General features: G+C 53.8%; 1 protein-coding gene across 13 annotated transcripts in view; it reads left to right on the top strand.

Annotated features, from left to right (window-relative positions):
• TNS1 (tensin 1) overlaps window positions 1–24,400 on the top strand; it is a 186,684-nt gene extending 162,284 nt beyond the window's left edge. For 12 of the 13 annotated variants that reach the window (XM_032480201.1, XM_032480203.1, XM_032480202.1 and 9 more), the window contains 11 exons: window positions 4,238–4,436; window positions 7,004–8,070; window positions 10,835–10,921; window positions 11,670–11,801; window positions 12,201–12,293; window positions 13,013–13,090; window positions 14,913–14,984; window positions 15,227–15,395; window positions 16,026–16,094; window positions 16,585–16,617; window positions 19,625–24,400. In XM_032480201.1, the coding sequence (XP_032336092.1) occupies window positions 4,238–4,436; window positions 7,004–8,070; window positions 10,835–10,921; window positions 11,670–11,801; window positions 12,201–12,293; window positions 13,013–13,090; window positions 14,913–14,984; window positions 15,227–15,395; window positions 16,026–16,094; window positions 16,585–16,617; window positions 19,625–19,769 (2,144 nt within the window). In that variant the 3' untranslated portion in view covers window positions 19,770–24,400. Of the gene's footprint in view, window positions 1–4,237; window positions 4,437–7,003; window positions 8,071–10,834; window positions 10,922–11,669; window positions 11,802–12,198; window positions 12,294–13,012; window positions 13,091–14,912; window positions 14,985–15,226; window positions 15,396–16,025; window positions 16,095–16,584; window positions 16,618–19,624 lie in introns of those variants that run through there. The other variant, XR_004320092.1, reaches the window with a different exon arrangement.
• Window positions 24,401–24,618: the final 218 nt, after the last annotated feature.

Raw genomic sequence — 24,618 nt, 5'->3', positions numbered from 1 at the left:
AGAAAGAATTAGAAAGGACTTTCTCATCTCTTGACACTTGATCCTGGCTGGGCAGGTGGGTATTCTCATTCCCATTTTACAGATGAGGAAACTGAGACCCAGAAAGGTTCAGCAGCCTGTCCCATGTCACCCCTCCAGTAAGTGAAAGAAGGGGGAGCTTATAGGTTGTATGCTGTCCTGAGGTGGGGAGGGGAGAAGGAGGGCAGGAAAAGACAGGAAAAGGGGGCATTTACAGTACAGAAATCTGAGTCTGAAAATTTGGGAAAACTGATTATTTGACCCCAAAGGTTGGTTTTGAACAGTTCTGGAGGTGGACTCAGAAAATCAATGATCTTCTTAAAGGTACCTCCTGCTCTGGGTTCATGAGGAGCAGAGATTAAGTGAATCTCTACCCCCCGATTTGGGCCTGGAGGGGCAGGAAGGGGTGACAGACTAGCCAAACAAAGAAGAGGATGGAGGTGGAGAAGAAGGTCAGGGCAGAGCCAGGTGACCTGGATCTGAAACGTACAGGATGCTAGCCCCAGAGCAAAGCCCCCAGGCTGGTTGGCTGCCTAAAGTCACAGGGCTGTTCCCATGATGGCGGAAACGGCTGCTGGTGCTTCTCCCTGGGTAAACAGTCCTGTCCCCCAAGTTCAGATACCGATTCCTTTGAGAGCTCTGGAGCTTAGGATCTGATGGGAGTGAGGATAGGGCTGATAAGGCCGATGCCTTAAGAATGTGGCCATCGTATAGCCACCTCTGGTTTTCTGATATCTCCAGCTTTCTAACATCCTGTCCCATCAACGTTCTGTGCACACTAAACTCGGACTCCTGGCCTTGAGCTCAGGTCACTGTGTTTGGGCCAGAAGGAGTTAGTGGGGATGCAGCCTTGACTAATGGCAAACAGAGTAGATAGGAGTCAGCCTCCATCATCCCAGGCTTGGCTCTGTTCTGACTGTGGGACAGGTTGGGTGGCCCACCTTACCTCAGTTCTACTGCTGGTAGAAGCAGTCCATGTACTTTTTGACAGGGTGAGGTGCTTACCCAATAATGTGAGCTGGCAATATCATGTGAGTTTCTTACCCAATGTATGGGTCAGGTCCTGGTACGAAACAGATGCCTCATTCCAGTGGAGCAACCAAGGAGAGTTTAATGGACTATATAGAAGGTCTGGGCAAGCCATCGAGGGACAGTGAAGTACCTGAGCAGGAAGAGGGAGCCTGAAGGAACCAGGAGAGAGGTGGAGAAAGGGCCCTTGGGTGGAGGGATGCAGCTCTGGCACTTTGACCTTCTCTCCCCTCTCCCTCGCTCCCGCTCATCCCCTGCCAGTCCCTCCTACTGGCTGGCTGAAGGCCAAAGCCATCTGGAGCCCTGAGCCAGGAGGCCTGGGGGATGCAGTCAGTAAAAGCTGGCTTCCAGGGACACGGAGCAGGCTGGGGAGTGGATCAGGAGGACATCAGCAGGTCGGAGAGGAGCACGGACTGCAGGGGTCATCCACATGTGTTTTAGCTTGAACTTTGGGAGTCAGCAAGAATTCAAGGGAAGGACTGGAATGAATGTGTGCCTCTTAGGTCTTTGTTCCTGTGTACCTCTGTCTGGGTGGGGCAGAGGGTAAAGGTCACACATATCAGGGACCTATTGTGTGCCAGGCGCTGCAAATACAGATCAGCAAGGAACCCCAGGGCAGCCAGGGAGCAAGTGGTATCTTGCTGTCTCTGGGTCAGGGAGAAGGGTGCTGAGTGCCACGGGCACCCCAGAGAAACTGAGAGCCTTGAAGGGTCCAGGAGGAGTTTTCAGAAAGTGACCTCGGGAGGCCAGAGATGGGCAGGGAGGGTGGTCTCTGCCCTTGGGTCTCAATTGCTATTTTCATGGGTGTGAGGCCCTTTCTAATGGTCCCTTCTGTTAATCTGGGTTATCCCAAGGCGTGGAGCGGCCCCCTAAGGCTAAAGACACACTGAAGCTCTTGGCTCCCCGCTTTTCACCTGGCTGTATGTGCGGGGCTGAGGAGTGGGTCTGAGGAGCAGGCTCTGAGCCAGATCGCCTGGGTTCCTGGGCCACCCTGCCGCTTGCTACTGTGTGACCCAGGGAAGATACTTACATTCTCCAAATCCTACTTTCCTCATAGAGTTTGCTATTTTTACCATTATTAATAGCCTGTGGAGTTGGCTCTTCTCTGGCCGACGGGCTGGAGTTCTGGGTAGCAGCCAACTGTGGGTGTCCCCATAAGGCTGTGTTCCCTCTCTAGGCCACCCAGAGCCAGCACTGAGAGTCAGGAGATGGTATCCATGCCCACTGATTGGCTGTGTGTTCTGAGGCGAATCGCTCCACCTCTCAGGGCTGAGGAGATAGGTTACATCAGGAGCCAGAAAACTACGGCCAAATCTGGCCCACCACCTATTTTTATAAAGAAAGTTTTATTGTAACACAGCCATGCTCATTCTTTTATGTATTGTCTGTGGCTGCTTGCGCGATACAGCAGCAGAACTAACTGAGCAGTGGTGAGAGAGACTGTCTAGCTCTCTAAGCCTGAAATATTTACTGCTGGGTCCTTTATAAAAAAGTGTGCTGCCCTGGGCCAGGGGGTCTCCACAGTGTCGCCTGCTTCAGCTGGGCCTCGGGCTTGGACGGCACGGAATCATTGCCTTTGGAGTGGGTGTGACCTGGGGCTTCTGGGAGGTGGGAGGGCGGCCTGGGCTGGTTGAGGGGGGCTTTTGAGGAGGCCTTGCTGGCCTCTGCCCACAAGGACTCCGTCATTGGGCGCCGTAGCGAGTCCCCGGAATAGACTGTCCCATGCCCGTCCTTTTGCAGACATCTTGCCCTACCCTCATCCACTGTCAACTGCTGTTGGTTGGAGGGAACGTTGGGTGGAAACTAAAAGACACACTGGCAGCCTCTGGCTGGAGTTGTACGCAGACCCCCAACGCCGGCCTCCTCTGTAACGGGCCCTGTTCTGAAGGACCATCCTTTCTTGTGTCCAGAGGCCTCTGAGCCTGGGTGCAGGAGGTCAGGCCTGGAAATCACGTCAGAGGCCAGGCGCAGGAGGCTGTGCTGAGCAGTGAGAGCGTGTAACAGCCCGATAACACCCTGGTGATTAGGCTCCTTCCAAAGTAAGGTTTTCTTTGGGCTGAGTGGAGGAGGGGGCTGTTCTCTGACTTGGTGGCTGGCACAGTCCTGGCAGCGAGGACCCCAGGGGCCTGGCCCTCCAGCGCCGCACAGACTCTGTGGTTCTTCTGTTTCTCGGGCTGGTTTCAGCAGACGCCCTAATTGTGGGCAGATGGTGGGTGTGTGCTCAGGTCATGTCCCTCCTGGGATGTCCACAGGGACAGTGCCAGGTTTGGAGGTGGCAGGAACGTCATCCATCCCTGATCCTGTCCCTGGAGAAGCCAAGGGTGCCCTTCTTCTTCTTCCTGTTTGATAGTGAGTTAGTTTCAGAGGCCTGGGGTGAGGGTTTGGGGGCGTTGGGGGTAGGGGGTAGGGTGGCCCAGGAAATCTGGGTCCTGGCTGTGCCTCCAGCCATTTCCCTGTCCAGGCTTCAGCGTCCTCACCTGCAAACTGACCTTTCTGGAACTTGCCCCCGCCCCTCCCCCACCCAGCCTTCCTCTCAGACTGTTCTGAACACCAAGTGGATAACGATGTCAGTCTCGGGAGGAATGCTAAGTGTGTCAGGCAAGGTGGGTGAGTGTGTCTTGGCACACAGGGACAGGGTGTGACTCACCCCGCACAGGCCTGTTGCTAAGCCAGCAAGCCTGTTTCTGGATTCTGGGCGCCGGGTGGAGCCAGTGTGAACCCGGGCACTGTACTGAGATGCAAGGGCAGGCTGGAGCTCTGGGCCCACAAAGAATCCAGACTCCTAGCGGTGCCTGGGGAGCCTAGAAGGACCTGGGGTCCAGGGTAGCTGGGCTGTAGAAGAAAAGAAGCAGCTGGTGGGGGGACACCAGTGATGGACGGGCGTCCTGGCTCTAGGAGGGAGGATTCTGTCATGGCTGTGTTCTGAGGCCCATTTCTGGAAAGCTTCTCAGAATGAGGCCCTGGTTAAAGGTTCCCTGGGGGCTCTCAGAGCTTCTCCAAGACGCTGGGAAGAGGGTGGGCATGAACAAGCAGGAGCCCTGGAGAAGTACCCTTTGCCTGCATGGCTGTCCTTTTGGGGCTGTCCCCATAGGCTCTGCTCTGGTGAGGCGGGTTTCCTGGAGGCTGGGTGGGGTCCACGCTTGCACCCCTGTGGATTCAGGCTCAGTCCCTGTCCCCTCACCCCTTCCAGAGCCCCGGAGCTATGTCGAATCGGTGGTGCGGACAGCAGTGGCTGCGCCCCGGACTCAGGACCCCGAGCCCAAGAGCTTTAGCGCCCCGGCTACCCAGGCGTATGGCCACGAGACACCTCTGAGGAACGGGACTCTGGGAGGCTCCTTTGTCTCCCCGAGCCCCCTCTCCACCAGCAGCCCCATCCTCAGCGCTGACAGGTAAGTTGGGGGGAGGACCCAGGCCTGGGACAGCTCAGATGAGGCCTTTTGCATCTGCCTAGGGTTTGGACGGGCAGAAATCATACTCAGATTGCTGCCCCTGGGAAACCAACCCCTCAGGGTGCATTGGGCGAGTGTCCCCTGAGTGCCAAATCCCTGGGCAGACTACTAAGGTGAACCAGGTCCTTCCCCCAAGTTTAGAATCAAATGAGTCATCACTATGTTGTGAGTGCTTCCTGTATGCAGGCATCTTGCTAAATGCTTTCCATTTAATCCTCACAGCAATGCTCTCAGGTAAGTACTGTTATTATTTCCACTTCTTCAGAAGAGGAAACTGAGGCACAGGGAGAGGAAGTAGCTTGTTCAAGGTCCTGCAGCTAAACAGTAGCAGAAATGGGATCCAGATCGAAGGGGTCTGGTTCCAGAGCCCACATCTCTGTCCTCCCCTGAGACCTGTGTTACAGCACCCACCTGTCACAGGGTGTCAGTCAGATGTGCCTGAAGCAGATGTGTAAGCGAGGCGCTCAGAGCTCAGAGCAAAAGGCTGTTATTTCTGGCTCGGGGTGTAGAGAGTGTCTCTGGGGGCTGGAAGTACTTGTGCTGAGGCCAGAAAGTTGAGCAGGGGTTGAAAAGTGAAGGAGGGTGGAGAGGGCCTTCTAGAAAGACAGCACAGCAAGGACAGAGCTGGGACTGCTTCTGTCCATCCCCTCCCATGTCCCCTCCCCCTCTCAGCCTGGGACCCCGTGGGACCCCGTGGGATCCCTGTCCAGCCTCTTCATCACACTTCCCCAGGCAGGGGTGAGCCGAGTGTGCGTGTACCCGCACTGGCCCAGGGCAACGCGCGTGCTCCCAGGTCGGGGGTGGAGGACGAGGTGGGTGAACAGAAGCAGTTTTCTTCTAGAGTCTGAGAGTTCTGAAACCTTGAGCCACGCATGCACCCCCAGTCCACCTTGCCCCTCCTCAGCCTCTTGACGGCTCCATTTTTGAAAAGGTCTGGCTATGGGCAGAAGCTACATTCATCTTTTAGAGAAAAGAAGATTTTCCTCGCCTGTCTAGCCACCCATGCTGCTGTTCAGGCAGTCCTGATATTAGGAAGTCTTCGCTGTTTCTCACTCAAATTCCTCCTGCAGTAGGACTCAGGAAGCTAGCGTTTCTCCTCCAGGATTAATTATTTGGAACTTCATTTCTGTGTCCCTAGCACCTCCAAACCCTGGCTCAGCCTGACGTCCTCCCATTCCTCAGAACCCAGGTTATTCTATACTGAAGTAGTGTTCCACTCGGGCCCCTTCTGGAATGCGAGGTAGACTTTGTCCTGGCCTGGCCCTTGACCTCCTCCCTGCCCTTGGCTCTTGCCTGGCCCTCCCACCTCACATCACCCAGGGGACCCGAGCTTATCCGACCCAGCCCAGGGTGGGACCAGCCAGCTTCCAGACTCCGGCCTTCCAGTCTGCAGCTCCAGGCTTTGTCCCGTAGTCTTATGTAAGGACCCCCGCCCCGCCCCCAGCCCCAATGGCTCCTGGTCAGAGCCTGCCTGCTACCTCCCTATAGCTGCTGCTTATGCAAAGTCCCTGTCAACCTCTGTCTCTCCTTCCATGTTATCAAGGAATAGCAGTTTGGCTCTGGAAGGAATCAGGGTCACTTAACCAATCTCCCTCATTTTTCATGTGGGAAAACTTTAATATGCAGAATGCAGGTTTCCCAACTCAGAGGCCATTGTGTGGACGGCCACATGGTCTGGTACTTAACCTCACTGCAGAACCTTTGGTTGTGTCTATTCCCCCAGGTACTGTGCCCTCTGAACTGAATTTTATTAGTCTTAGAATTGAGAGCAGTGCCTGAGCTCATCTAATATAACCTCCCAATGGAGGAAATTTCCTTCACAGCATTCAGGTCAAGAGATTTGTTAGCCTCTGCTTAAATGCTCCTAATGATGAGAGTCTCATTACCATTTAGGCAGCCTGATCCATTAGTGGTCAGATCCAACGGCTGGAAAGCAGGCCTTATAATGAACTGAAATCTCCTTCTATGAGACTTCCTTGTCTTTGCTTTTTGGAGCTACCCAGGAATGAAGGCCAAATTACAGCACTCTCAATGTTTAAAGATGCCCATAGCACACCTGGGAACACTGAGTCAAGGTGGGGCTACTTCCAGTAGGAACAGGATCCAGGTGGCTTGACCCGCCTCTCCAGTGTTCAGTTTCTATGAAGCTGGAGAGGTCAATAGGACAGTCACCTTCAGTTTCAATAGGAGAGGTCTTCTTTGACGTGGTTGAGCAGTCAGGGTGGTGCTTGGGAATACATGGGCTTTGGAATCACAGCTGAGTTGAAATCCTGTTATTTTTATGAGCTGTGTGGTTGTGAGCCAATTGCTTAACCTCTCTGAGCCTCAGTTTCATCTTCTGATGGTTTTTAGGATGATGTATAAAAGCCCCTACTTTCCAACTTCCCATATGAGGGAAGCTTTTATTGTCGTTATTAATGGTTGAAGGGAAGTCTGAGGTTCACTGAAAGCCTGTCCTTCTTTAAATGCCATCTGCTGACATCTCGACCTGCCCCACCTCTCTCTAGCACTTCAGTAGGGAGTTTCCCATCCGGGGAGAGCAGTGACCAGGGCCCGCGGACACCCACCCAGCCTCTGCTGGATTCTGGCTTCCGCTCCGGCAGCCTGGGCCAGCCCAGCCCTTCGGCTCAGAGAAGCTACCAGAGCTCTTCTCCTCTCCCGACTGTGGGCAGCAGCTACAGCAGCCCCGACTACTCACTTCAGCAGTTCAGCTCCCCGGAAAGCCAGGCCCGGTCTCAGTTCAGCGTGGCCGGTGTCCACACAGTGCCCGGGAGCCCTCAGGCACGGCACAGGACAGTGGGCACCAACACTCCCCCTAGTCCTGGCTTTGGCCGCCGGGCTGTGAACCCCAGCATGGCTGCACCCAGCAGTCCCAGTATGAGCCACCGCCAAGTGATGGGTCCACCAGGAACTGGTTTCCATGGTAACATGGTCTCCAGCCCCCAGAGCAGTGCAGCGACCACTCCAGGAAGCCCGAGCCTAGGCCGGCACCCTGGGGCTCACCAGGTTTTAGGCCTCCACGGCAGTGTGGCCACCACTCCAGGGAGCCCCAGCCTGGGCCGACACCCTGGGGCCCACCAAGGCAACCTGGCCTCCAGTCTCCATGGCAATGCAATGGCTAGCCCAGGAAGCCCCGGCCTGGGCCGTCACCTGGGAGGGTCTGGATCTGTGGTTCCTGGCAGCCCCAGCTTGGACCGGCACGTGGCCTATGGTGGCTACTCCACGCCTGAGGATCGGAGACCCACGCTGTCCCGGCAGAGCAGCGCCTCGGGCTATCAGGCTCCTTCCACACCCTCCTTCCCGGTGTCTCCTGCCTACTACCCGGGCCTGAGCAGCCCCGCCGCCTCTCCCTCACCGGATTCAGCAGCCTTCCGACAGGGGAGCCCGACACCAGCCTTGCCAGAGAAGCGGAGGATGTCCATGGGAGACCGAGCAGGCAGCCTCCCCAACTATGCCACCATCAACGGGAAGGTGTCCTCCTCGCCTGTTGCCAGCGGCATGTCCAGTCCCAGTGGGGGCAGCAGCGTCTCCTTCTCCCACACTCTGCCTGACTTCTCCAAGTACTCCATGCCAGGTACGCCCTCCCTCCACGTCCATCTCTCCTGCTGGCAGATTAAGTCCACCAGTTAGGATATCTGTCCCAGTCTCTGTCCTGACATCTCCTTGGCAGACAATCTTGGGTGGATCACTGACTTCTGGGCCTCAGTTTCCTCATCTGTATAATGGGAGTTGGAGCGGTCCTCAAAGCAGATGTGCTGTGGTCATGATAGCTGAGGGGGCAGTGATGAGGATGTGGATGGTGTTGGCATTGCTGTTATGATTATCATCACCGTCACCATAGTCACTACCACTTGCTGTGCCACTTGGCAAAGTGGGTATTATTACTTCCATTTTACACGTGCACAAACTGAGGCTTGGAGAGGCTCAGTCATTTGTCCAGGGTCTCACAGTTAATAAATGGTTTCCCATCCAGACCCTTATCGCTCTAAAGCCTCTGCTCTTAAAGCATGATCCGAGTTGTCTTGTGTTTGCGTATCTCGAGGGTAACTGTGATTTAGCACAACCTTGAAAATGGGCCTTCCAAGCCTGGACCCCCGTCCCTTTGGTCAGCCCACAGCACTCTGCTTCTACCTGTCGATCCCCACTTTGCCACACATCACTAATAATATGGCCAGATGCCATATGGGACAAGGCCGAGGTTTGGGCATTTTTACTGGAGTCTAGTTTCTACCAACCTGGCTTCCCTGAAGCTCATGCCGGTTTGCACACTGAATTCTTCTCTATCACCGGAACTGGGCACATTTTGCTTCCACATAGAGGGCTCATTATCTGAACAAAAAGGTCAAGGCTTCAGCTGATCTGCAGCTTCTCAGCTAGACCTCAAACCTGACTGTGCAGAGTGGCCCTGGGGCCTGCGGCATTCGAGGAAGATTTAGAATATGGCAGGCAGCCTGGGATGGGCCCCAGCTGCCCAGATTCTCCGTGTGCCATTCCCAGGTCCTGCCCTGAGCCTGCCAAGCCAGGGGCACCTACAGTGATTCTGCACACCCCTGCTTCCTGCTGTCCACCAGAGACATCTGGTTCCCAGCCCCAGTTCTTGGAGGATGCAAAACTTCTAGTACTTGGGACATTTCCTGTTTCCCACCACCTCCCTTGCTTAAAATAGCCATGGGAGTCAACACAGGAAGGCACACAGGGCTGCAGCCGCCTCTGACAGCTCATTAGACAGACCTCAGCAGCCGTGGGGCCTGGGGCTTCAGAGCAGAGAGAGAGGCAGCTTGCACAGTTGTATGGCCCAGCTGCCTAGCACAGAGGCCCTGCTCATTGCACAGCTGCCAGGGAAAGGAGCTGACCTAGACCCCCTCTGTCCTCCAGAGACCGATCCCAGAAGTGGAGCAGAGTGTAAAGGACAATTTGAAATTGACTAAGCACTGGACACACAGCCCAACCCGTGTCTCTTGTCTGTGCCCTGAACAGCATAGACTCCCCTGCTCCAGACTCTCTCTGAAGAAAGGAAGCATGTAGAATTGGGTTACTCCTTTTTTTCCCTCTTCCCCCATCCTCCTTTTTGTTTCCCTTGGTGCCAAAAGATGAAGAGGTTGTAGAGTGAGAACCACATGTCCTAGTACCCAGGAAGATACAGTGTAGCTGGCACTGAACTGGCTGCTGTGTCTTCTTACCTGGGAAGGTTTTACAAAAGCCTTTCTATGGACCATCTGTGTGACTTGGGCAAGTCACTCCCCTTCTCTGAACCTCACACTCTTCACATGCAAAGTTAAGTGGTTGGTTACGATGCTCCTCCAGAACCTACTGTTCTATGAAAGCATCCCTAGCCTGTGGAGGATCTGGGGCCAGGGTGTCTGCCTGGGAAGTGGGTTATGTGACACACAGTAGATGGCCTCTTGATTCCAGGCCAACTCTTCCCCAGTTTGTCCCAGGCAGGGCAGGAGTGATCTTTTTGCTGCTCTGCATGAGGCTGAGCCCGTGCTTTCCATATGGGAAGCGAGGAGGGGGTTGGGGAGAAGTGACAGGAATGTATCTTTTTGCTGTCATCCTTGAGGTTGTTATGATAGAGCTGGGAAGTTGAGCCTGTTGGGAAAGAGACTGGAAGGCCAGGGGGTGTCTTAGCCTGAGGGAGAGAAGCTTCCAGAAGGGTTAGCCTGAATCTTCTAGAGGAGGGGAGGAGGAATGGAGTAGGGCTGGCTTGGTGAAAATGCTGTTCAGGCTCTTCGACAGGAGGGCAGCTCCGTGACCCACGATGGTTGGCAGGAGACGGGGAGAGGATGAGAAAGCAGCTTGAGGACCCTTCCAGCAATGTTCTGATGATATCTGAGGAGACTAACCTTCTGTGTTAGTTTCTTAAACAGCCATAACAAAGTCCCACAGACTCGGTGGCCTAAGGCAACAGGAATTTATTCTCTCACAGTAGCGGGGGCCAGAAGTCCGAAATCAAGGTGTTGGCAGGGTTGATTCCTTCTGGAGTCTCTGTGGGAGACTCTGCTCCAGGCCTTTCTATTAGTTTCTTGTGGCTGCTGGCGGTCTTGGGATCCCTTGGCTTGTAGACACATCTCCCCAGTCTCTGCCTCCATCTCCATCTTCATGTGATGCTCTCCCCATGTGTCTTCCTGTCCCCTTCCCTCTTCTGGTAAGGACACCGTTCATATTGGATTGGGGTCCATTCTAATCCAGCATGACCTCTTCTTAACTCAGTTACATCTGCAAAGACCCTATTTCAAGTAAGGTTCCGTTCACAGGTACTGGGGTTAGAGCTCCAACGTACCTTCCTGGAGGACACAATTCAACCCACAACCCTTTCTTTTCCTCTCCTTCTCCTTTAGACAACAGCCCTGAGACGCGGGCTAAAGTGAAGTTCGTCCAGGACACCTCCAAGTATTGGTACAAGCCTGAGATCTCCAGAGAGCAGGGTGAGTGCTGGGCGGCGCTGAACGCCCCAGGGTCCATCCGGTCACAGCTGGCTGCTGCCCACCGTGTCCTTTCTGGGCAAGGAACAGACTTACTCCTCTTTGCAGTAGGAACAGACTTACTCCTCAAGCTTAGACAGTAAGAAGCACCTCCCCACTGTGAAGTGGCGCGGAACAGGAGCAATGGTTGTAGCTGCTCCTCCGAAGGCTCCTTAAAAACAGCAAAGTCTTGGTTTTCCAGGGCAAAATCAAAGGTTGGCAGAGATGATATGAAACTTTAACTCTTCATCTGCATGATGTGGGAGATTTTTGCACATTTTACAGAAAAAAACATAGTCGGGATTGTGGGGGGTGGAGATGTGAGGCCTTGGCCCCTAAAGAAAGTGCTATGTGGCTGTCGCGCAGGGTGACTGCCACCCACGGGTCGGATCCAGACTGCCGCCTGTTTTCGTAAATACAGTTTTATTGGAACACAGCCGTATCTGTTTATGTGTGTCTGGGCTGCTTTCGGGCTGTGATGGCAGCACTGAGTAGTTGCAGCCGACACTGCCTGCCTAGCCTGCAAAGCCTGAAATACTGTCTGGCCCTTGACAGGAAACTTTGCTGACTCTAGTATAGGAGGACCCCTCAGAGTGTTTGCACTTGAACTTTAATCTCAACTCACCCGAGGGAATGAGATTCGTGGCCCGATGAGACTTAAGCAAAGCCAGTGCATCAATTTTTCATTTCCTCTTCTCTCCTCCTGATGCAGCCATCGCCCTCCTTAAGGACCAGGAGCCAGGGGCTTTCATCATCCGTGACAGCCACTCCTTCCGAGGAGCCTATGGGCTGGCCATGAAGGTGTCTTCGCCCCCTCCGACCATCATGCAGCAGAATAAAAAAGGTGACACCAGCTCCTCCAGCAGGGCCTCAGCCTAGGTGGCTCCTACGTTCTTGTTAGAGCCTGAGCTGCCGGAAGGGCTAGGGGAGGGGGCTGTCAGCTTCTAATTCTCTCTGAAGCCAGTCCCTGCCAATCAGACTCTTGAGAAGAGTGGGTCTTGGGCTTGGTGATGAGTGGTGTCAGAGAACAGGGAAGCAAGATTATTAGCACCCTGTGATTGAGTTTTCTCAAGGGCTGGGATAGCAGTGGTGGTCTCTCCACTCCAGGGCTCTGGCCATGCTACTGCTGCGACCCTCTCTCCATTAGAGCCCTGCACGCTGGAGAAGTCAGAAGTGGTGTGGGGAGGTGGTGGGAGGGTGCCACGAGGAGTGACCACTCTGCGTTTCTTTCTCTTCGTCCCAGGAGACATGACCCATGAGCTCGTGAGGCATTTCCTGATAGAGACGGGCCCCAGAGGAGTCAAGCTCAAGGGGTGTCCTAACGAGCCAAACTTCGGTGAGCTGTCCCCTCCTCTGCCTCCCAGTCTCAGGCCTGTCCCAGGTTCCCCGCCACAGCTTCTGCCCAGCACCCTTGTCACAGGCACAGCAGAGAAGTGAATACTGACTCCCTTCCTCTGCGCTGTGGCTCCTTCACTCTCCCAAACACGTTCTGTATTTGTCTTCCCCGCGGAGACTTCTGTCATTCTCATTGGAGTCACAACTATAACATCTGCCTTTACCCACCACTTACTATGTGAAAGTCACATCCAGGTACCTTGTATCACTCCTGGTCTCAACCATCCTGCATGGTAGGTGTCGTCCCACTTTACACATGAGGAAACTGAGGTTCCTAGGAGTTAGACACACCCAAGGACACATAGCTAATATGTTGCTGAGCAGGGATTTGATCCTACCATCTGCTGACACTTCTGCCGCACACTCCTGAGAGCAGCCCTGGCAGCTGGAGGGACTTAGGAGAGACATCGGGAGTGACTTCCTATAAAGGAAAGTTATGCAGGTAACTTTCTGTCTGCAAAAGTGAGCCTTTAGAATCTTCCCCCTTGAATCTTGCTAACAAAGAGGGAGTGGATTTTCAGCTTTGTGGGTGGGGGTTGAGGGAGAAGAAATAGAGAAGCTGAAGATTATAGACAGTCATGGGGGGTTGGGTGGGCTTCCTCTGTGCCCCTGGCTGGCTCTCAGTAATGCTGTGGCTGACGGGCTGTCTCCTCCCTGCAGGATCTCTGTCTGCCCTGGTCTACCAGCACTCCATCATCCCTTTGGCTCTGCCCTGCAAGCTGGTCATTCCAAACCGAGGTAGGAACCTGAGACTCCTTGCCCTCCAAGCCACACCCTTGTGCTGGCCTCCTTCTTGTCTTGGCCCAGCCAGCTGCTCCAGAACATGGGCCAAGGTTGGAAGAAATGGGTTATTTGGCCAAGCTGGGGAAACTCAAAACCACTCTCTTCTTTATTTTTTTCTAATAAAAAAGAAGGGAAAGTTCATTAAAAAGCTTAACTCTAGAAATATACTTAATTGACTTGTCCAGATTGTTCTGGAAAATTCTCTGGAGGCTTTAAGAATTCGTACTTGCATCCTCAGAATTAAGCTTCACCTCAGGGGAGGCACTTGAAGCAGGAGACAGTCCTGGGGAGGCCCATGCCCAGAGGATGAGATGAGCGTCGGTGGGCAGGGCAGAGGGAAGGGGGAGGTGGGGCAAATGTAGGTCATGGGGCATCCAGGTGTGTGGGGGGTTCTGCATGGAGAGGAGCAAGCACAATCGAGGGCTGTCTTAGAGGAAGAGGTGGCTGGGCTCCGCGTGGTGTGGGAAGGAAACAGGAAGCCTAAGGGGTCCCTGGAGCTTCTAGTCTGCATGGCAGAGAATGTTCCCTGGACAAGGGGATACTGAGCTGATGGTAGGAGCAAGCCCTCTTTTGATTGTGGGAAGTATGCATGGAACCCAAGAGCCTCAGGACATAGAAGGCGAGAATTTGAGTGAGACTCCGGGGCTGGACAAGGAGATTTTAGTTTCTCTTAAAGAGATGTCCAGCTTTGGAGGATGGCAGATAGAGACCCCAAACTCCTCCCAGCACGGGCTTCCATCACACAGCTCCAGGTCCACGGGGCCCACACGAGGGGAGGGGAATATGCCTGGCCCTGAACTTGAGGTCTAGGAACAGGGAAATGGGGTGCCATCTACCAGTGCTCTCTGTTCAAGAATAGGGTATTCAGAAGTGTGTCTGGGACTTGCTTTCAGTCTGTCTTGGAGCTCCTGGGGTTATGTCCACACATAAAACCTCCAATATTATTTGGCAGTTTCTATGTATCCAATTCAATTTGTTGAATTATTAATGATAATTGACCACTCTTATTAGTTTAAAAGTTCAAATACTATTTAAATAGCACTGTTAACTGCAGGATTTAGGCACTATTAAAATTACATTTCTAAGGAATTTACCAAAGTAATTCAACAATTATGAAACTGCTTGATCGTTTACACTGTACAAATCACTTGTTCTCAAAGTGTGGTCCCCAGACCAGCAGCATCAGCTCCCCTGGGAACTTGTTAAAATTGCGAATATTCTCAAGCCCCACCTAATCCGAACCTCTGGGGTGGGGCCCAGCAATCTGTGTTTTAACAAGCCTGCACACCAAAGTCTGAGAAACGCTGGTATAAACAACACTCAATTCTTATTAATATAGAAATTGTAGTTGTGCCGCGTTGTGGTTTAATGAATTAGGGCATTTATTGATCTGTACAAAGACACGTCAGTACAAAACAACTTGCCGCTTGAATGCTTGCTGTATGCCAGCCACTGCGCTGACACTGTACCTGGAACATCTCAAAAACCCAATGAAGCGGGTACTCTCACCATCACCTCCGTCTTGTAGATACTTGGTAAGTGCCTGGGTGGCCATATGAACCCCACCCTGTTGGACTCCAGAGCTCCCGACCAGTGCACTGAATACTTAATGACTGGATGTTTAAACTGGACACACGTGCCATCTGCCAGGGCCTGTTAGGAAAGGCAGTATCTGTTGCACAAAGTATTTGCAAAACTAGCCCGAGGCCCAGCCAAACTTGTGTTTCTTTCCAGCTCTGGAGTTTTAATTACCAGCTGAATTAAATGTTTGTTTCAGACCCCACAGATGAATCGAAGGATAGCTCGGGCCCTGCCAACTCAACCAGCGACCTGCTGAAGCAAGGGGCAGGTGAGTGGCCACCCCAGATGGGATCCCTGCCCAGGCCTTTCTTCCCCTCTGCCCCGTACCCTCCTGCAGGTGCGGGCTGGATGTCTTTCCCAGACCCAGATCTCCCTGGGCAGACCACATTTCTGTGTGCACATGCCTTGGCCTAAGACTGGCCTGAAATTCATCTGCTAGCTTCTCCCTTTAGGGAGTGGTGCCCACCCATTTCAACCCCCATGACTCCTTTTTGGGTGGGTTTCTTCCAGCCTGCAATGTGCTCTTCGTCAACTCTGTGGACATGGAGTCCCTCACTGGGCCACAGGCCATCTCCAAAGCCACTTCTGAGACACTGGCTGCTGACCCCACACCAGCAGCCACCATCGTTCACTTCAAAGTTTCTGCCCAGGGAATTACACTGACCGACAACCAGAGAAAGTAAGACTCTTCTGCTTGCTTCGGTGTTCCTGTGACCCATCTGCCCATCCACGTACGCACCCACTTACCAACTGATTCATACACTGCATCCATCTATCCATCCACCCACCTATCCACTCACCCACTTGCTCACGCACTCACCAATTGATCCATCCATTCCTGCATCTATTCATCCCCCATTTATCCTCTCCCACTTATTTATTCCTTCACTCATTTATGTCACCCCCTATCTATCCATCCATCCATCCATCCTTCCTTCCTTCTACAAATACGCCTGAATAGGTTAGACAGCTGTAAATGCATCTGATAAAAGCACCTGCTCTCTAGAGTGGAGCCCCTCATCTCATGCTCTCTCCCCAGCCCCTTTTCTTCCTCCTCCAGTGTCTCCCCCATTTCTCATTCCTCAGTGCCAGTTTCTTCCTTCTTTTCCTAGCCTCTAGCATTTGGGACATGTTTCTATGACACGTCCCTCTGTCCCTATGTGTTGCTTTATGTCCCCAATGTGAGCAGCCCCGGCCATCATGCTTATAAGGGAGAGGCTGTGTCGACCTGTGACAGCCACAGATGGAGGGTGGGGAGAGCAGTCACTTCAGCGCTTAACTCTCTGTTTCTCTGATGTGTGCGCCACAGACTCTTCTTCAGACGACACTACCCCCTCAACACCGTCACCTTCTGTGACCTGGATCCGCAGGAGAGAAAGTAAGTCTCTTGTAGACACCTGCCCTCCCAGCCATCACTAGAACACTGGAGTCTGTGTGTGTGCACTCATGTACGTGTGTGCATATGCACGTGTGCTTGTGTGTGCATACATGTGTGCACGTGCGTGTGTGCATTATTGGATCAATTTGAAGATCTACCTGTGTCTTTGGGACTGTGAGTCACTGTGCAGGGCATCTTTTTGAGTTTTTCTATCACAAATTTGAAGCGCCTCCCAGGGATCATGCGCCTGCTTCCACCCCATCTGCTGTGTCCCTGACCCCAAATCTGATTCTCCCTCCACGTTGGGGAAGGCTCCTTGTGCGGCAGGCCGCCGTGTTCTCTTCACTATGAATGCCCTGCTACGTGATCTTTGGAGGCTCCCATCCCCGGAACAGGGGCTCTGCCTTCCCAGGGGGCCTGGGCCTGCCCAGGGCTGGGCTCTAAGGGAGAAGGCGGGGTGGTTCACACTGTGCTGTCTTTCTTTCTGCAGGTGGATGAAGACGGAGGGAGGTGCCCCTGCTAAGTAAGTGTGCTTGTCCCCTGCCCCACTGGCTGCTCTTTGTGCCCCTTGCTTGGTGGTGGGGTAGGGTGGTGGTGGGGTAGGGTGGTGGTGGGGGTGGTGCGGGAGCAGGTTTAGAATCCAGGACCAGGGGTAGGCAAAGGGCAGCAAGGGTCACTCAGCTTTGGAGAAAAACTTGACAAAGGCCCAGACTCCAGTCTTGTCCCCTGCCCTCTCCCAGGACCAGACCATCAGGGGTTTGAGGAAGTGAACAGAAATCGTTGCGTTTTACTGAAGGTGATGGCAGTGGGGCAGGGGTTGTTTAAATGCTCTTTCCTGCAGTCCTGGCTCCCTGGGTTCCCTTTCTTGCTCTCTTGACGTGGATGGGCTAGATCTCCTCTTCAGACTGAGGGAGTCTGGAAGGTCTGAATTCCAGGGATGGCCCTGGGGCCCTCTGGTCCGTTTTTCCATCCATTCAGCAATTCATAAATGCCTCCAGGGAACTCAGCCCTGGGAGGAATCAGACCAACCAGGAGGCTGACTCTGCCCCCAGGAGGTCTGACATTGGCACAGTGAATAAGATAAATGTATAAACAGCAGTGGTTTTCAAACGGTGTTCCAAGGAGCCCTAGGGTCCTCAGGTTGCCACTGAGCTGTTACGCAGGGAGGAAAACCCGGCTATGATTTGCAATTATTTATAAGGATGAATCAGGATTTTCTCAGTTAAACCAAAACATAGTATAGGAATAACCTGGGTAATGAAGCTGATATAAGGCTGTCACTGCGATCTATAATTCCACCTTTTACTTTGGTTTATCCAAACAGCCCCATTTTTTCTCACTGATGGACCCTGTAATAGGTAATGGTTATGCTGTTGAATTGACACATTTATAGCCATAAGGACTGCTGTCAGCTTTATATATCCAGACTTCATATAAGATAGGCTTTAGAAAAAGAAAACTTCTGCTGTGTAAAAAACAAATAAATAAATAAAACCACTGCTGAATGAGATATGTCAGGAGGGTACAGCTCACATCTGTGGTGTCGCAAAGGAGAGCGCTTCCAGGCAGGGAGAGAGTTGGGAGAGTTTGGGAAAAGAACCTATATTTAAAAATAGGTCTTAAAAACAGGTCGAAATGGGTGTGGGGGTAGGAGCGAGCTGATTTCTTGGGGACAGGGAGGTGGGACCACAGACTGAAAGCTCCCTGAGGGCAGGACTGTGTCTGCTGTGTGGGAGGGGCTAATAAATATTTAATGAAGAAATGAGAGGGTGGAGGCAGGGAGGAGGAGAGCGAGGAGGAGCCCCAGTGAGGCTACCGTGGTCAAGGTGAATGGAACTGACCAATCTCAGCACAACGAATGCTCCCTCTGGGGGTGTCCAGAGGGGCCTGTGGGATGGGGGCCCTTGCCTGGCCCCAGGTCACATAACGAGTTAGCAGCCCCACCGAAAGGAGGCCCCAGCATCCAGTCCTCTCAAAGCTTGCTTCTTTCATGCCTCAGCTCTTCCTGGGCTCACGGGTCATTAGGGTCTCCGAGTCCCCCGCCGGAAGGCCAGAGCTCCCTGCAGGAAGGAGCTTGTCCTTAGTCACCACCAGGCCCTGGGAGGGGGAGATGGGCCAGGGAAGGAAGCGGGCTGGCCCCAGGCCTGGAAATCCCTCTCCTCATTTGGGAGCAGGTTGGGTGTTGAGCCGGCTGATGACTCGCCCTGGCAGACGTCCGGGAGAGATCAGGGCTGGACTGTGGTGAGGCAAGCGAGATGCCTCAGGCCCCCGATTTAAGGGGGTGCTTGTTTGTGCTCCTCTCTGCCCTTGAGGACTGAGGTTTCTCACCTGCATCCGCTCCCCCAAGCAGAGGAAGGACTTGGGCTATTGTGAGTCGGCCCTGGGACCATGGAGCTGAAATAAACATCAGGGGAGGGTAGGTGGGCGGTGTTCAGCCTGAGAGGTTGGCCAGCTCTCCATCCTGACAGAACCTGGCACCAGCACCAGGGTGGGTGCTCTGTCATGTGGGCAGCTTGGAGCCACTCCCTCTCTCCGCCCTTATCTCCCTCCATGGCACAAAGGAGCCTGGAGAGGGGGCTCTGAGGAGTGGTCCACAGGCCTAGGCTTCCCTGCTTGGGTAGACCCTTACCCCAGGCCTCTGGCTTCATTGTTCCCAGCCCCTGAAACATAGTTGGGGATAGCAAAGCCGAGGGGAGCCCACTGTGTGTGTGTGTGTGTGTGTGTGTGCACATGCATGTGTGTGTACATGAGTGCACAGGGTGACAAGCCAGACCCAACTTTGCTAATTTTAGCTGTTGAGGTCCAGTCCTGGGAGAGGGGTTTCCATTGGAATCTCCAGCTGTCGTGATTTCCCCATCTAGCTCTAATTAGCAACGTGCTGGCTGGGAGGGGACCTGAGCTCACATTCTGTTCTCCCCGCTCATATTTTTAACTCTGTTTTGCACAGAGAGAATGCTAGGTCACTCCAGTCCTGGTGTGGGGAGTGGGGGTTGGGGGAGCAGGTGTGGGGTCCCATCCCGCTCCCGTTCTTTTGAGCCCAGGAGAAATGTGTGCCTGTGTGGTGGGGGATGGTGGTTCCTTGTCCTTGGGTCTCCTTGACCTTCTGTGGTGTCTGAAGAGGCAGGGGACATTTAATTCATTTGTTTGTGTTGTGTGTGAGAACAGTCGGGTAAGGGTGGGGCTGGGACAGGCGGAGAGAAGCTGGTCTAGGAATGTTCCATTTTATTTTTGGTCTCATCCCCACCTCTCACTGTGCAGTCTTGTCATTCACCTCCAGCACCTCCTCCCTCTGCCCCTCCCAAAGGGGAATTTCTGCTGACCCTGAACAAGTGACACTGTCATCTCCAGGCGTGGATGAGATAGGGTTCTTTCCTGTGCTCCACTGTCAATACCCAGAGCACAGTGGGGTGGGGCAGGATGGGGGAGAGAGATCAGCTGGAAGACGAGCTTGCTCTCCTGGGCAGCTCTCCAAGGCTTGGGGTTCCTCGTGCTCCCTCCTCACACCTGTCACCCCTCTCCTGCCCCTGCAGGCTCTTCGGCTTTGTGGCCCGGAAACAGGGCAGCACCACGGACAACGCCTGCCACCTCTTTGCCGAGCTCGACCCCAACCAGCCGGCCTCTGCCATCGTCAACTTTGTCTCCAAGGTCATGCTGAGTGCAGGCCAGAAGAGATGAACTCCCACCCCTTGCCCCGGGGCCAGGGCAGTGGGGGTGGGGTGTGTGGGGAGGGGACCCATGAATCCTGACCATCCTTGAATCCAGAAGGAGGACTTTGGGCCAATTTTGGAGAAGGAGAGAAGAAAGTGTAACGTGGGGAGAGGGAAGTGAATTGAGTGGGAAGGGGGAGAGAGAAAGAAAGAAAGAAAAAGATGGAGGAGGAGAACTTGGATTCCCCCAGGTAGATGGATACTGTGAAACCCCCCAGAGCCTCCAAAACTAAGCAGATCCACCTAACTTCCCCTCCACCCTCTGAGAGGACGGAGCTGCTCAAGGGAGACAGAGCCAGCTTCCTTGGGGACCCACATTTTGGGGAGAAATGGAAAAGCTCTTTCTCCCTAACCCAACTGCTTTGCAAGAAGAAATCATGTCAAGAGAATCTTTTTCTGGCCACCTTTAGGGTAGATCACCAAACCAAAAAAAAGGCAGCATGGGACATCCAGTGGCAGAACTTTTGCTTTTGAAATTATCTCAGACCCGAGGCACTTAAGGTCTCTTTGCTCTGCCTCTGATGTACAGTTTGTGTATATATGGCCACACCCACGTCCTCACACACTGATCTGTTTGCCTCTCACCTAGAGTTATAAACAGGTGTGCTTGTCCATGTCCCCTGTGTTTGTACACACATGTATCCTGTCCAAAGAAGGTAGAGTTGGGGAGACAGGGCAGCTGTGGGGGCACAAGCCCTCTTCCCCAGGAGCACGCAGGATGATGGGTAATGGACTCTCTCTCAGTCTCTGCACCTGCTCTAAAGACCTTGGGTGCTGCCAGCCCCACCTCTTCACAGAGACCCCGACAGGAGTGGGGCTGGCCATGTTGCAACGTTAGCCTTGATCTGCCTCCACCAGGAGGCTGGAGCATTGGTTTGAGGAGATGCGGACATGTGTGTCTGTAGCCTTGGGGAAAGGATCCCTCAGGAAATGTGGCTGTTGAGCTCCAGGCACCTTCCCCAAGGCGTGCGGTCCAGCATCGGGGTGGGCAGCTTCCAGGCCCTCAGCCCTTCCTTGGGTTTTGTGCCCCAGATCCGCCTTTCTCAGACTGGCTTACGTGCATGATGCCTTTTGGGGTGCTGGGGGTTGAACCTTCCTGCTCTGCCCTGCCCTGTCTTGTCCTGAAGGGTCCCTGCGTTGGGGGCTCATCCTGGGAAACTGCTTCCAGAAGCCCTGCTCTGCGAGGCCACAGGAGACGCCCACAGTTCTCGTGCTCCCTCTGCAAGGCTTTGGGGTCTGACTTTTGCTGGGCTGCCCGGGGGAGCTGGGCAGAGCTTTGGGGGCTGCTGCCTGTATACCACATGGCCTGCGTACGATACCAAAGCCTTGTTCTCCCCGCTTCTGCCTTGGGTTCCCCGCAGAGCCCAGCTGCCGCAGAGCAGAGGGCAAAAGGCTCACATTTAGGCCAAGGGGCCAAGAGTCCAACTGGGCTATTGGGAACCCCCTGACCACCACCCAAGGTCTCTAAGCCAGATGGAACATCCACCAGATCTCCATCCTTAAGTAGCTCTTAAGCCTCTGGGCTCTCTAGAGAGAGGCATTGTACTGATATATAAATATATATAATATATATGTGAGACATACTGACAGAATCTGTAAGCTAATAAAATATAAGAAAAGGTTAAAAAAAAGAATAGGTAAATTGACAAGAAGTATTTATTATTTTCCCGTACTGCGTTATGGCCTCCCTGGCATAAACCAACCCCTATCCCTCTCTGTACAGATAAGTGAAGCCTGAACTGTAGGGGCCTTTATCCTTGGAGCAATTGGGGTTCTCCTTGCCCTGGCCTTGGCCGTCCCTAGACTCTGTCTGGGGCTCAGTGGGCAGAGGGTGCAGGTGTTCCATCCCCTTTAGCTTTGGCCAGCCAGGGCCCTGCCATCAGCTCCCAGCGATGAGAGGGGAGCTGCCCTGGTAGGTGTGAGAGCCTGCAGGGGACATGGGTGTGCGTGGTGGGCGTGGGTGATGTGTGCGTCTTGTATTATTTTCCTTCCAAGAAGCTGTGTCTGTGCGGACATTCTGTTTCAGGGAGTTGGAAAGGAGGGCGTCTGAGGAAGGCTGGGAGCAGCACCCCACCCTGTGCTTCCCAGAGGTTGAAGCCTTGTTCTTGGTGACTGAGATTCCTTCAAAGTGCTCTTCCTTCTGAGGCCTTGACTACCCTGATTTCCCCTCTCTCATTCCCTCCCCACCCCCAGCCCACCTCTCTACCCAGACAGAAGAGAATATTTGCACCTAGTTCCTTTGTAAATATCTTAATCTCCCACTGGACAGTCTGGGGACTCTCTCCTCCTGGTCTGGATGGCCAGGTGGAGCTTCGGACCCTTTGTGCAAATCTGGGTTCAGCCTTTGACATGTGCTTTCCCACTGCCCACCAGCAGCCCACCTCTCAGGCATGGCCAGCCCACCCCACTCAGACCTGACCATGCGTGACTCTGGGAAGGACCCAGGAGATGCTGGGAAGCTGATCAACTCATTCCCCAGCATCCTTCTGGAAGGAGTCAGTTTCCTAGAGCTCGGCCTGTCCAGAGGAATGATGGGGAAGGGTACCCCAGTCTCCATCATGGCTCCGTCTCTGGGTCAGACATTGCTTGGAAGACACCATAGTCCCCCCGTGTCTTACAGGTTAGGCCTGTGCACCCTGCACACGTGCACACACACATGCACACACACACACACACAAACATCACAGCACTGCGGTATATTCTTGCCAAAGATTTCCTTTCAAAGAAAGCACTTTTAATTATTGTTATTATTGTATGAATGTCTATCCTCTTTTCTCCCCACCATTTGTGCTGTCGTTTATTGTTGAATCTGTTTGTCAGCCAGGAGAGTGCAGTCTGGTTGTGAAAATGGGCTGGGGAGTGGGGGACAGGAAAGGGTCTGGGAGGACTTGCAAGAAGGAGCCTGGGAGGCAAGGTCAGCTTGTGATGCAGTGACATGGAGCGCAGGCAGCCTCAGGCCCAGCCCTGGGCCCAGGCTGCCTCTCACTGTGCAGCCAGGCCTGGAGGCAGCCAGAGCCTTGTAACCAGCCTGTTTGGTGCCTGGAAGGCAGGGGTCAGGGGAGTGACACCCCTCCCATTCAGGGAGGGAGGCCCAGTGAGGTCTGCATGGCCCTTCCCAGATGGAGTCAGAGGGGAAGACAGGGCATGGGAACAGTGGAGAGGTGACCCCAGAGGGGAAATGGGGAGGAAGTGAGCATTTGATCCAGCTCCAGGGGTGAGTGGAACGCCCCTGCCCGGCCATTGCGGTCTTCTGTCCCCCTCATTCAGCCGGGTGTCCAGGGACAGACGTATCGCGGAAAGGCCCTGTGACCCAGGTCCTCATTGGAGTCTGTCCCACAGCAACTCCAAAAGCTCCAGGACTGCCAGGATCCCTTCTCCCCTCGCAGGGTTTTTAGGGATCCTTGGGTGTGTCAGCGACTGGCAGGATAAGGGAGGGGGCACCTGATGGCCTTGTGGCCGTAGGAGGGAGCAAGTGGGACAGGTGTGATCCTCAGTAAAGGGGCTTCCAGGAGGGAGACGAGGAGGGCACTCTGCCTGACTCGGATGGGCCCAGCAGAGGCTGGGCAGGCTCCTTCCGCCACCCGGGCACTGTGGATGGTCTGTCAGTGGAGCAGCATCCATGCCCTCCCTTCCCCTGACGTCCGTCCACCAGCCCTGGCTCCTGGCTCTTCTCCCCTTTGGTCTTTCCCAGCTTCAGGATCTGGGGGGATTGAGGGGGCCAATGCCCTTCCCAAGGGCTGCTGCCTCCTGCCCCTACATCTCTCCACCCTCAGGTTCCTTGGAGAGGCTGAGGACAGAGTCCCTGGGCCACCCTTCACCCAGGTCCAGGTCCCGCAATCCCGAGACTGGAGTCCCCTGGCCAGTGGTAACACAGGATGTGTGCGCGCGTGTGTGCAAGTGTGGGTGTGTGTGTGCGTATTTTTGCTTGTCTCTTTAGGGAACTTAGGAGTTGGGTTGGAGGTGGTGGGCGATGGGACGTCAAGTTCACTATCGCCCAGCGGTGAAAGGAATCAGGAGGTGAGGCCTGTAGGGCCCCCGATTTGGGGGATCTCAGTGTTGGCGAAGGTGGGGCTCCTCTGCCCTCAGATGTCTGAAATGTTGGAAGATCTCTGTTTCTTTCCCACACCTGGGCTCTTCCCAGCAATGAGGTGACTGTAGAGTAGCCCACTTTTGTTTCTAATCAGTGTTCAACAGGTTGAGACTCTCCTGTGTGTCCACGTGTGGTTCGTGTGTGAGAGAGCACATCTATGCGTGCATGCTGTTTCCCCATTTCTCTCCTCTCCAACATGTCATTCAGAAAAAATGTAAGAAATTCCTCACCCCCACTCTCTCCTGCCTCCCAGGCCCTCTGCAGGAAAAACAGAATAACCCAGCATCTTCCCGATCCCCTGGCTGTGTGTTTATATAGATGGAAATATACTTTCTATTTTGTATCATCGTGCCTATAACCTCTGTCACCTTGTATAAACCTTGATGTATGCTACTTATCCTGGACATGAATGTATTGTACACTGATGCTCCCATTCCTGTACAGCTGCTTTGTTTCTTTGCAATCCATTGTATGGCTTTATAAATGATAAAGTGAAAGAAAAATCTGGACTGTTATCTAGCTGTGTTGTTTGGGAAGGGGCTCTGTCAGTGGGCAAAGGAGACCTCACCCAGGCTCCGGATATGTGGTGGGCTTCAGGGATGCCTCTGGTGGACGACTCACCCCAAGTCCTCCCCAGTGGTTTCCCCATCATCCAGGTCTTGTGTCTGATTATGATGGGTTTTTCAGATTCTTTTAGCTAGAAGAGAAACTCAACTCAAAATGGTTT

Source organism: Camelus ferus, chromosome 5, assembly GCF_009834535.1.
Source record: "Camelus ferus isolate YT-003-E chromosome 5, BCGSAC_Cfer_1.0, whole genome shotgun sequence".
In the NCBI taxonomy this organism is placed as follows: domain Eukaryota; kingdom Metazoa; phylum Chordata; class Mammalia; order Artiodactyla; family Camelidae; genus Camelus; species Camelus ferus.
The sequence above is the reverse complement of the archived record's forward strand: the minus strand, read 5'-3'. Positions and strand labels throughout refer to the sequence as shown.